The sequence below is a fragment of the Neoarius graeffei genome, chromosome 2, assembly GCF_027579695.1.
Source record: "Neoarius graeffei isolate fNeoGra1 chromosome 2, fNeoGra1.pri, whole genome shotgun sequence".
NCBI classification, from domain to species: Eukaryota; Metazoa; Chordata; class Actinopteri; order Siluriformes; family Ariidae; genus Neoarius; species Neoarius graeffei.
The window spans coordinates 87,431,711-87,444,906 of record NC_083570.1 but is presented as its reverse complement, the minus strand read 5'-3'; the positions used below and the strand labels follow the sequence as shown (position 1 = coordinate 87,444,906).

The following is a 13,196-nucleotide window of genomic DNA, read 5'->3' as shown; positions in this document are numbered from 1 at the left end:
TTTCTCTATATATCACTTACACACACACAAACTGTGGTGGGAAAGGCTCCTTATAGGGGAGGAAAGTAGGGGGGTTGCCCAGATATGGTGAGGGTTCACTGGGTACAAAGCACGGCCGGAAGTTTCTACCAGAGTCTGTGTGTTTGTCTTAAATATATTTATATATCCAACTCACAAAGGATATTAATTACTGTTAAAGAGTGTGTGTGTGTGTGCACGTGTGCATGCAAAAATGTGTTCTTTTAGCTGTGAAAAGAGTGAAAGTTCTGTGGAAATTATATTGATATGAAGCATGATTTATTTTATCCTGATGTCCTCTATGGCCAAGGAGAGTCTATGTGCACTGACTGTTCCAACCCCCGTCGCCTTCTCTATCTCAGTTTGTAGTGTGTGTGGGAGAGAGGTTGAGCGATTAGACTGAAATTATCAGGTGTTAACTCTACAGTCCTGTAGCCAAACTTCCATTAAGTCCAGCTGACGCAACCCCCTCAAACAGAGTATCACACAAACTCTGACTTCCTCTCTTTCTTTCATGTACTCTCTCTCTCTTTCATCATGTTATCAGTGTTAAGCATTTTATCAATGCTTAAAAAAAGTTTCCACATTCAGTCCATAGGTATTATCACAGGGAAGTGAATTTGCATGTATGCACACATGAAGTACAACAAGTTATTGTTCTTCTTAGAAAACTTTCCCACATAGGTGATTAAACTGAAACACGATTTAGCCTACTGTTGGAGATGGATGAAATGCTAAAAAAATTAGATCACAATATTTGGTCCCATTTATGGTGTATTCCTGCCTCATGTTCAGTGTCCCTATGATAGATAGAGTCTCCACTGTGACCCTGACCAGGATCCTAAATCCGCATTTTCCCCTAAACCAGCATTCATCATCAGAGGAATGAATGAGTGAACGATTAACAATAACAATTCCAAGGCACTGGGGAAAAAATCTTTATAAATCCTTCCAACTTTGGGAAAAAAAGTTCACATTTGGCGTCTTCACCAAGCTAAAAAAAAAAAATCAGAGCAACCATGTGTCACAATACTATCTGTAGAGTAAGAGTGCAGGAGAATTGGGATTTGATCATAATAAAGCTTAGTGAGACATGTTTTATCATTATTATTATTATCTCATCTCATCTCATTATCTCTAGCCGCTTTATCCTGTTCTACAGGGTCGCAGGCAAGCTGGAGCCTATCCCAGCTGACTACGGGCGAAAGGCGGGGTACACCCTGAACAAGTCGCCAGGTCATCATAGGGCTGACACATAGACACAGACAACCATTCACACTCACATTCACACCTACGGCCAATTTAGAGTCACCAGTTAACCTAACCTGCATGTCTTTGGACTGTGGGGGAAACCGGAGCACCCGGAGGAAACCCACGCGGACACGGGGAGAACATGAAAACTCCACACAGAAAGGCCCTCGCCGGCCACGGGGCTCGAACCCAGAACCTTCTTGCTGTGAGGCGACAGTGCTAACCACTACACCACCGTGCTGCCCATTATTATTATTATTATTATTATTATTATATGAGTCATAAATTCAGCTATCTTCTCTCATCTACAGGAGCGGAAAGGAAAAAATATGATGCACTGGCTATGCTCACCAGAAGATGCCAGCAGATTCTAACATGTGTTATAAAATCACCTCCTTTGCCCCCAAACAAGGATTCACCTGTGAAAGGTCAAACAGTGGACTTGAGTATGCATTTTCTGGAAAACAACACAGAGATCTAAAGGACGCCCATACATGCAGCATGTTGTTTCTTCACTTAAAAATCATCAACTACCCACGTTAAGATACACTTGCTTTCCCTCTTACATCCATTAGTATTACAATGTGGTTTAAGATAGTATTAGGTGTGATTCTGGCCTTCCTCATCTTGCTAACGGTGTGTGGAAACATACTGGTGTGTCTGGCTGTGTGTGCAACCAGACGCCTGCGTAGTGTCACCAACTGCTTCATCGTGTCCCTGGCCATTACTGACCTTCTACTGGGAGCTCTCGTCCTCCCTTTCTCCGCTCTCAATGAGGTGATTGAGAAATGGCCACTGGGAGCTCACTTCTGCAATGTCTACATTTCAATGGACGTCATGCTGAGCACTGCTTCTATCCTTAACCTCCTAGCCATAAGCATAGATCGCTACATTGCAGTCACGGTGCCTTTACGTTACCCAACACTGGTGCTGCCATGGCATGTTGGTACATCATTAGCAGTGATCTGGCTGGTGTCCATTGGTGTCTCGTTTGTTCCTATTCATCTGGGCTGGAACACAGTGGATCAAACGGTGCAGAATCATGGTAAGGACGACCCTGAGGAAAACTGTCGCTTTGAGCTAAATCCCACTTATGTGCTAGTGGATTCAGTAGCAACTTTTTATCTCCCCTTGGTGGCAATGTGCTGGACTTATTACCGAGTGTTCCGCATTGCACGGGCCCAGGCAAAGCGGATCTCTTCCATACATCGAGCTTGCTCTTCAACCAACATGTCTTCGTTATCAGGAGCTTCGGTGTTAGCACTACGTGAACACAAAGCTGCAGTGAGATTAGCAGTTGTATTGGGGGCCTTTGTCGTTTGCTGGTTTCCCTATTTTACATTTTTCACCATTATGGGGATAAAAAAGGAGAGCGAGCCTCCACATACGCTATACTCAGTGGTGCTGTGGCTAGGCTATGTTAACTCCACGCTAAACCCATTCCTTTATGCAGCGCTCAATAGAGACTTTCGGTCTGCTTATGGCAGGTTGTTGTGTGGCTGGAGGGGTCTTCAAACAGTAATAGGAACGCCTACTACTGTACTAGAAGCGGAGCTGTTGAATGGAATCACCCCTGCCAGCAGCAGGGCAGAGTTTATACCTGGAGCCTGTATCATGCTACAGGATATGAGTAAAGGAAACGGGGATGGGGGCAATGGGACGTCTCTCAGCATCGTCACTGTCCTGTCCGATTGCAACAACAGGTATTGGAGAAATGAAACTAATGGACAACAATTAGAATACTCAATATAGGGACCACAGTATAAATGTATTTAATTTTACTTAAATGAATCCTCCATCAGATTGATTTTCAAACATATTTTGTATAAAATTAGTTGTAAAATTCACAAATCTAACTTTCATTTTCAGAGACCAAATCATTTTCGAGAAAAAAAAAAAGCATTTTTTAGAATACCAGATGGGCTTCCTGTGGTATGTGATGACGTCAGGTAGTGGTCGCTTGGAGCAACTTGGCTGTTTATATTCTCCACTTACATCATGGTTTTGCTAGTTTTACAAGTATTTTTACTAAATTTATCAGTTTTTAAATAAATATGCCTCATCATGTAGCATATAAATGCCACAATGATGCTAAAAAGAAAGACAAGAAGATATCTTTTCACTGTTTACCTGGGAAGAATTGCCCAATTATTCACAGGAAATGGATTCATGCCATTGGAAGACCACAAAACAACCTGTCTGCAGTGCCCTACTTATGTTCAGAACATTTTGAATCATCCTGTTTCGATGATTCGATGGAATTAAAAGCAAGATTAATGGGGATTTCTAGAATTAAAGGAAAGCTAAAAGACGATACCGTGCCAACAATATGTCCATCATTCAACTCCAAAAGGCTGCCAATGCAGTGTTGAACGTCAAGAGAGACAACAACACCCAGAGGTGAGTTTCGACTTTGTTCTACCATGATTCTTTTTAGTTTCGAAATTTCAAACAAAGGAGCATATTTAGACAAGATACCTTGTGCTGAATGAGACTCTAATTCAAGGTAATATACAGTAACAAATACAGTACACATTTCGTCTGTTTCCAAGGTTGGACATTGTCTAAAATACCATGATGAAACTTCTTTTGACATAAAGCATTCAATTCAGACACAATACCTTCTGTTAAATGAGAGAGAGACTGCAATACACAGCAGCAAATATGCATTTCGTCTGTTTCCATAGTTTGACATTGGCCACAACACCACACTGAAACTTCTTTGGACACTCCAACTTTGGAGTTGAGCTCTGTTTCATTGTTATTTTCTCTGCTGAAGTCACTGTCATAATCCACTTATCTCATCTTCATGATATTTTGGTTTGAATTGGAATGGTAAACCCATACTAAAATGTAAACTTAAGAGAGATTTCATACTAAAACACACCAAGGCAACTGAAGCTGTTGCAAGCGGCCAGTACCTGGCATCATCGCATACGTCACTACCACAGGAAGCCCATCCAGTATTCTAAAAAACTCCATTTTTCTCAAAAACTATTTGGTCTTTGAAAATGAAAATTTGATTTTTGAAATCTACAACTAATTTTACATAAAATAATTTTGAAAATCAATTTGCTGGAGGATCCCTTAAATGAATACATTTGTTGATTTGTTACACTGGTCTTATGTAAATCATCATCTCTATCCCTGTTTATTTCTCTCTGCCAGATCATAATACTTTGAAAAAATCTGGACACTGTCTGCTTTTCCTTCCAACCTAAGCTTCAGTTTCCAACGGTCCTCCAGCGTGAAGCAGGTAGCTAAACATGAAATTAATACAAAAGATATGACTACAAAGTTGGTTTAGGAGTTCTTCATTGCAAACCGGAGATTGATTTTCTTTCTGTTATCTTCAGCAGGGGTTTTCAGCCACAGTGGGATGAAACATTTGGTCTTCTGAGAAGAAGAGAAAAGCTATGAAGAAAAACTGAAAGATTGTGTTTTGAGACTTACTAGACCCACGGAGAAAATATGAATAATGAAGAAAAAAAAAGTTGGGTGAATGGGTGGGTGGAAGCTACTTGAAAAAAAAAAACCACACACATCTGACTACAAACAGACCAAGCGTGGTTGTTGGAGGCTACAAAGCGTTCTGTGCTGCATGGTGCCCTCTACAGGCCGATGGAGGAACTACAACAAAAATGTGAAGACTGTACAAAGACTGAAGTTGTACTGTTTGTCAATGAATGCCACTTTAGGTGGAAAACCTGTCCAGAATTAACATTCAAGATTAAAAACAAATTTTAAGATAGTACTGTGTAAAGAGAACATGCTATAAAACAGTGAATAGTAAAATAACCAATAAAAAATTGATTAACTCATGAGTTCCCTAAGGCCAAAAAGGAGATACATGGATGTGGTGAGAGAGGACATGAAAGTGGCAGGTGTGGTAGAGAAGGATGCAGAAGACAGGGAGCAATGGAGATGAAAGATCTGCTGTGGTGACCCCTAATTGGGAGCAACCAAAAGAAGAAGAAGAACTAACATCCTGAAGTTAAACTAACACTAAACCTGAACTAACATTTGGAGTCTCATTGCATCGCTCCTGTGGAGGGCGGCCCCATGTGGACAGTTGGGGGTTGCGCCTGGAGGACACTCTGGACTCTTGCAGTGGTGTTTTTGTGGTTGGGGACTGCAGTTGACTTGCTGACTTTAGGACTGCAGTTGACTTGCTGACTTTGGGACTGTGGTTGTCGTGAACAGTTTTGCGCTCGGGTTTCCGTCGGTGAGGGGTTTATAGCATCAACGAAGCTGACTTTATGTTAGGACTGTTAATGTTATAGTCATGTTGTCTGTTGTTGCCCAGATGAGGATGGGTTCCCTTTTGAGTCTGGTCCCTCTCGAGGTTTCTTCCTCATGTCGTCTGAGGGAGTTTTTCCTTGCCACCATCGCCACAGGCGTGCTCGTTGGGGATAGATTGGGGATAAAATGAGCTCATATTTTAAGTCGTTCAAATTCTGTAAAGCTGCTTTGCGACAATGTTTATTGTTAAAAGCGCTATACAAATAAACTTGACTTGACATCCTGTAGCACAAAACTAAATTTAGATTTTTTTTTTACAAATATATACAGTATAGTACTGTGCAAAGCTAAGCTGTAAAACAATCATTAAAATATTAAATCAAATGGCTCGATGATGCTTTTATCAGACATGTGATCTCTTGTTGAATATGGTTGCTGTAAAAATCTTTTGGGGAAAAAATGTAACATTTGGATGTTTTTTTATTGATTTTTTTTTTTTATTTCCACAGACCACTAAAGCAGAAGACATAAAAATGTGCACAATGCTGTATATACTCAAAAAGTACTGTATGTACTTGAAATATAAAATATGTCTTTGATAATTGTAGTAAAGTTATATCAAAGATCTTCTGTGTATTTTAGATTTTCAAAATACAGACATTATTTTGCAGTGTATGTTATTTAAACTAATCCTCGTTTATTTGTGGTGGATTTTTGAGCAGGCATTCATGAAAAATTCTCTCTGTATCTTCTCTGAACAGTTCTCTTCCTTCTCTTCAGAATGTTGTAAAAACTGTACCTGTAAAATAAGTGTTTAACACAATGTTCAAGAATGTCCTTTATTATTCATTATAGTTTTTGCTAGCTGACTAGCTGGAGCCTCGCTAGCAAGCAAAGTTGCTAAGTTAAGCTCTGTTAAGCTGTAGATGAAAGATGGCAGGAGAAAATATAAAGACCAGATGAACATTTGTGATACAGTAATATGTTAGACACCAGTGAAAGAGTGTATTTGATTTACACTTTTTAATTTATCAGTGGTTTCTGAAGAATAACTAGCGTTAGTGTTAGCTATCATCTACCAGAATGCTAGCATTAATGCTATAGATGAAAGTGGCATTTTTCATTTTCTTTCTTGGCAGAATTTTACAGGGTTTTTTTTTACACATTTGCATCTGAGCTGTTTGTGATATTTTATCGTAGCCCTAATTTTGTCCCTAAGCTGACAAAAATTTGCAGAAGAAATACATATTTTTAAAGCATTTTGATAGAAAATCATAATGATTTTCTGTGGAAGTTGTTCAGCTTTTGGAAGTTGCAAATCGTGGTGTGTGTTTCTCTCTCTCTCTCTCTCTCTCTCTCTCTCTCTCTCTCAGTGGCACATTGACATCTCCATCCCATTCCATTATATCTGTTCATGTTTTTTTCCTACCTCACTGCCTCACACCTCTCTCCCTTTCTCTCATCTCTCTCTGTGTGATGACCCACCCAACATTAAAACCATTCATCACTGCCTCTTTACCATCAAATTATCAAAGACTAACACACACACACACACACACACACACACACACACACACACACACACACACATACTTCAATAACACAGATATTTAATGGGCTCTCTAAAGCTATCCATCATCACCATTTGTCATCAAAATATCAAGAAAATAAATGTGGTGGATGCAGACACACGCAGGACACAAACACACACACACACACACACACACACACACACACACACACACACACACACACACACACAAATACTAATTCCAGCAAGTCTTGCCCTCAGGTGATATTCTCCAACAAAAAAGTTGGAGGAAGAAAGGGGGAGATAATGAAAGGACAGTGGAAACGGTATCTGAGGGGAAAAAACAGCAGAATCAGAAAGAGAGACAATCACTGTATTGTACAGCAGCAATCAGTGAGTGTAAGCAGGGGGGAAGACACGCATGCAGTTAAAATCACTGATTCGAGAAGAGTGAAAGTGTCCTTTTCCACTGATTGCACTCACCTCCTGAATGAAACTGCACTAACAAAAGCAGCTACATTTAAGACTTCACTATTTATTTCTCTCAAGTCTAGGGGGATGATAATTGTTTTTTGGGTTTTTTCTGTAAAGCATTTATTACACTCAGGATATTTAAATGACAGCAGATCTCACTGATACAGAAATTACTGTCGATAAAAATGCAAGATATAAACTGAATTGGGAAAAAAGAAAATTATACTAAATGTTTACCTTTGCCCTGTGATGACCTGGTGACTTGTCCAGGGTGTACCCCGCCTTTTGCCCGTAGTCAGCTGGGATAGGCTCCAGCTTGCCTGCGACCCTGTAGAACAGGATAAAGTGGCTAGAGATAACGAGATGAGATGAGATGTTTACCTTTTGGAGTATTCCTGTATTTATAATTCATGTTTGGATTTTTTTTTAATGTAGTATGTCTATTTTCCCTATTTAAAATGTATTAATATTTTACAAGCATTTTATTAATTTGTTTTCAGATTGAGATTTGTCTCGTTTTTGTTTTGTTTTTGTTTTTTTCTCCATATGTGAAAGCACATGGGAAAGCATGTATTAAACATTTGTGAGGGATCACATCATTGCACATGTAAAAGACCAAAGTGCATTATTTTCTGTGAAACTAAGGCCTGGATTTTGTTGGAAATAATAGGCCAATTAAATGAATCAATTTAATCATTGTGCTTTCGGCAGTATGATTTTATAGCTTTTTATAACAATTCTTGGTATAATGTTTGCCCTATTGTTTGGAATGAATGAATATAGAAGAAGAAGCCTTTTTTGTCACGTATACATCATAGCACACTGAAAATCTTTTCTTTACATATCCCAGCTTGTTAGAAAGTTGAGCTTAGAGCACAGGGTCAGCCATGATACAGGAGGCCTGAAGTCAAGAAGGTTAAGGGCCATGCTCAAGGGCCCAAAAGTGGCAGCTCAGCCTTGAACCCCTGACCTTCAGATTGGTAATCCAGAACCTTAACCACTGAGCCACTACTATGAAGAAAAGGCCAAGAAGAAGAAGAAGAAAACATCATGTCTGATAGTATAGTGTAGAATCCAGTGCACTGATAAATATTATATTCCAGTGTACAAAATCAGTGTCGCCATGTTGGTACAGAATACCCAAAATCCACTTTCCAAAATGTGTTTGTCCTGATATTTCAGATATTTGTTCTACCCCCCATGGTTATTGCTACATGGAGATTGTTTAAACTGATTTAAAGAAGAAGAAGAAACAAATAAACAAATATGATGAATTTAAGGCAATTATCCCACAGGTTCTTAAGTAATTAACGCTGATTAACCAAATTAGTATAAAAGTGAAAAATAATGACATGCTTTGATGCTGTTTTGCTCTTCAGAAATCTAATTGCCGAAATCATTAGCAATGCAATTAGCAAAAAAAAAAAAAGTCTACTCACTTGAGAATTATTGGAATAATGTGTTAATAGCTGGATTAATGCTGCATTTCACCATCTGCCTATTAAACATACATGAGTACAGAATAAACAAATAACCTTCCAGAGACAAATCAAGTGCACTAATACTGATAGATTTGATCCAAAAGGACATACCAGTACAGGACTTGGTCTTAAAGATGGGTGTCACAACAGGAATGATGAAAGTGAGTCCAAACGAAAGGCCACTTTCTCTGTCTCACTCCCTCTGTCGCACATTCATTGTGGGCTGTGATGGAATTTAATATGCAACTTTTGTTATTGAATAACAGTCACATGTGTCTCAGCACATGCTGCTCGCAATATCTCTGAGAGTGCAGGTAATGCGATAGAGGCAGCAGGACCTATTCATCACTCCGGCCGCTCGAAATGCGCTTTATTATTTTAATGCATTTCTCAGCAATTAAAAAATGATAGATTGCAGCTTGTGGTTTCATCCAGGAGGTCTCGGTGTGTGATTGTGTGGTCACTTAAACCCCCAATTACTAGTGTTAGAGTGCAGCAAGAGAGTGAACTACCAATCTTTTACCTCATCCGCTGTCTCTGAGAGAGGAGAGAGAGAGAGATTATACTCTTTTCCTCTTATATCTGTCATATCTCCCTTCTGTAAATGAACAGCTCACACCTCCCACTCACACTCATCAGGAACATGTTATGTTAATTAGTTAAGGAGGATTGCATTACAGCTGATGCTCAATTAATTTGTAATTAAGCATTATTAGTTCAATCCATTTCTCAAGCACAGGGGTACACATGAACAGATTAGATAGAATAGTTTGACCTAAAATGGTAACATTACTCTCACTAAACAGTGAATAAATCCCAGCAGTGCCAATTAGCATGTGATCTTCAGCATTTTACAATTGAGAAATGCATATGTTCAATTCCTACGTGTAATAACTCATAACTTAGACCGAACTGGTGCTGTACAAATTGTTTAAATAAATTTGTTTCCTTTTCCTTTTCCTTTTAAATCTGTATTTTTGGATTCTGCTTTTATCAGAGGCACTAAAAATACATTTTGGACTATTCTTATATTAGGCACAAATTTAAAATAATATTTACATTGTAGCTGTGCATTTAAGCATTTAACCAGAAAAAAAAAAATATATATATATATATATATATATATATATATACACACACACACACACACACACACACACACACACACACACTAGTGCATCTCAAAAAATTTGAATATTGTGAAAAAGTTCAATATTTTCCATCAGTTATTTCAGAAAGTGAAAATGTTATATATTATAGACTCATTACACATAAACTAAAATGTTTCAAGCATTTTTCTATTTTAATTTTAATCAGTATGGCATACAGTACAAAAACATAAAAAAACCCATCTCAAAATATTAGAATATTTCATTTGGATTTTGAGTAAAACAGTATGAACACAGTGTATCTCTCGGTCTAGTTCAGTACACACAACCACAATCATGGGGAAGACTGCTGACTTGACTGTTGTCCAGAAGATGATCACTGATGCCCTCCTCAAGGAGGGTAAGCCACAAAAGCTCATTGGTGAAAAGGGTGGCTGGAAAAGGTGCACAAGCAACAGGGATGGCCGCAGTCTTGAGAGGATTGTCAAGAAAAGTTGATTCAAGAACTTGGGAGAGCTTCACAAGGAGTGGACTGAGGCTGGTGTCAGTGTATCAAGACCCATCACGAACAGACATCTTCAAGAAAGGGGATACAACTTTTGCATTCCTAATATCAAGCTACTCCTGAGCCAGAGACAATGTCAGAAGTGTCTTATCTGGGCTAAGGAGAGAAAGAAATGGACTGTTGCTCAGTGGTCCAAAGTCCTCTTTTCAGATGAAAGTACATTTTGCATTTAATTTGGAAATCACGGTTCCAGAGTCTGGAGGAAGAGTGGAGAGGCACAGAATCCAAGGTGTTTGAAGCCCAGTGTGAAGTTTCCACAGTCTGTGATGATTTGGGGTGCCATGTCATCTGCTGGTGTTGGTCCACTGTATTTTATCAAGTCCAAATTTAACACAGCCATATACCAGGAGATTTTAGAGCACTTCATGCTTCCATCTGCTGATGAGCTTTTTGGAGATGCTGATTTCCTTTTCCAGCAGGACTTAGCACCGACCCACAGTGCCAAAACTACTATCAAATGGTTTGCTGACCATGATATTACTGTGTTTGATTGGCCAGCCAACTTGCCTGACCTGAACCCCATAGAGAATCTATGGGGTATTGTCAAGAGGAAGATGAGAAACACCCGACCCAAAAATACAGATACGCTGAAGGCCACTATCAAAGCAACCTGGGCTTCAATAACACCTCAGCAGTGCTACAGACTGATCACCTCCATGCCACACCGCATTGATACAGTAATTCATGGTAAAGGAGCCCCAACCAAGTACTGAGTGTATAAATGAATATACTTTTCAGAAGTTGGACATTTCTGTATTGTAAATCCTTTTTTTGATTGATCTTAGGAAATATTCTAATAATTTGAGATACTGGATTTCTGTTTTTCATGAGCTATAAGCCATAATCATCAAAATTAAAACAAAAAAGGCTTTAAATATTTCACTTTACATGTAATGAATATAGAATATATGAAAGTTTACCTTTTTGAATGGCGGCATGGTGGTGTAGTGGTTAGCGCTGCCGCCTCACAGCAAGAAGGTCCGGGTTTGAGCCCCGTGGCCGGCGAGGGCCTTTCTGTGTGGAGTTTGCATGTTCTCCCTGTGTCCGCGTGGGTTTCCTCCGGGTGCTCCAGTTTCCCCCACAGTCCAAAGACATGCAGGTTAGGTTAACTGGTGACTCTAAATTGACCGTGAGTGTGAATGGTTGTCTGCGTCTATGTGTCAGCCCTGTGATGACCTGGCGACTTGTCCAGGGTGTACCCCGCCTTTTGCCCGTAGTCAGCTGGGATAGGCTCCAGCTTGCCTGCGACCCTGTAGAACAGGATAAAGTGGCTAGAGATAATGAGATGACTATAAACAGTAAGCAGTAAGTTATAATAAATGGAACAAAGTCAATACTTGGTGTGAAATGACCCTTTGCTTAAAAAAATTCATAGTCTCAGGTACAGTGAGTGCAGTTTTATAAGGAAATGAGCTGTAGGTTTTACTGAGCATCTTCCAGAACCAGCCACAGTTCTTCTGGACATTTTGACTGTCACACTCGCTTCTTAATTTTGCACCAAAACCCAGGAGCCTTCATTATGTTTTCTTTTTTTAATCTGAAAAGCAGTTTCTAATGTAATATGCTGCTCAGATACAAACTTTTTTTTTCTGTAACATTTAATTTTGTGCTCAAAAATGAACGTTTGGACTCTAAAATGTTTTTGTACTGACTCGATAATGTAGAAGTCATAAAAAAGAAATCTATAACAAAGTTTATATGAAAAACATAGGGTGCCTAAGACTTTTCCACAATACTGTAAATGTGTGCATATATACTATATATAGTAAGCTAGAGGATTGCAAATATAAACCTCAAAAGAGGTTTGTAAGTTATAAATATGTGGAATTCAGTTTCTAACCTTTTTTCCTTCTAGCTATTTAAAAAATAGATTTTGTTGTTGTCGTTGTTGTTGTTGTTGTTGTTGTTGTTGTTGTTGTTGTTGTTGTTGTTAAATTCGGGGGCGGGGTAAGAATACTTCTTTTCTTATTTTAAAAATACACTGAAGTGAAATTAATTTAAGAAAATATTTGCTAATTCAAGAGACCATGGTACATATACCTACAGTTTGTACAGTATTGCCAGTATTGACGTAACACTGTATAAATAGCAATGTGCTGCATTATAAATATATATAGTATTGTGCAAAATTCTTAGGCACATGTAAAGAAATGCTGTAGGCCAAATATGGCTTAAAAATAATGAAATTAAATGTTTAAACATTAAAAAAAAAAGAAAAACTATAAACAGCAGTAAGCCACAATAAATGAAACCAAGTCTGGACACTTTGACTGTCACACTCGCTTCTTAATTTTGCACCAAAGCCCAGTAGCCTTCATTATGTTTTCTTTTTTAATCTGAAAAGCATTCTCTTATGTAATATGCTGCTCAGATACAAACTTTTTTTTCGATAACATTTCATTTTGTGCTGGAAAACGAATGTTTGAAACTAAAATGTTTTTGTACTGACTCGATAATGTAGAAGTCATAAAATAGAAATCTATAACAAAGTTTGTATGAAAAAAAATCCGGGATCTAAGACCTTT

At 38.6% G+C, this 13,196-nt stretch overlaps 1 protein-coding gene across 1 annotated transcript; it reads left to right on the top strand.

Annotated features, from left to right (window-relative positions):
- Positions 1-1,851: 1,851 nt before the first annotated feature.
- Positions 1,852-3,021, top strand: hrh2a (histamine receptor H2a). Its single transcript, XM_060903612.1, has one exon. The coding sequence runs from the start codon at positions 1,852-1,854 to the stop codon at positions 3,019-3,021; it is 1,170 nt and encodes a 389-aa protein (XP_060759595.1).
- The last annotated feature ends 10,175 nt before the right edge of the window (positions 3,022-13,196 follow it).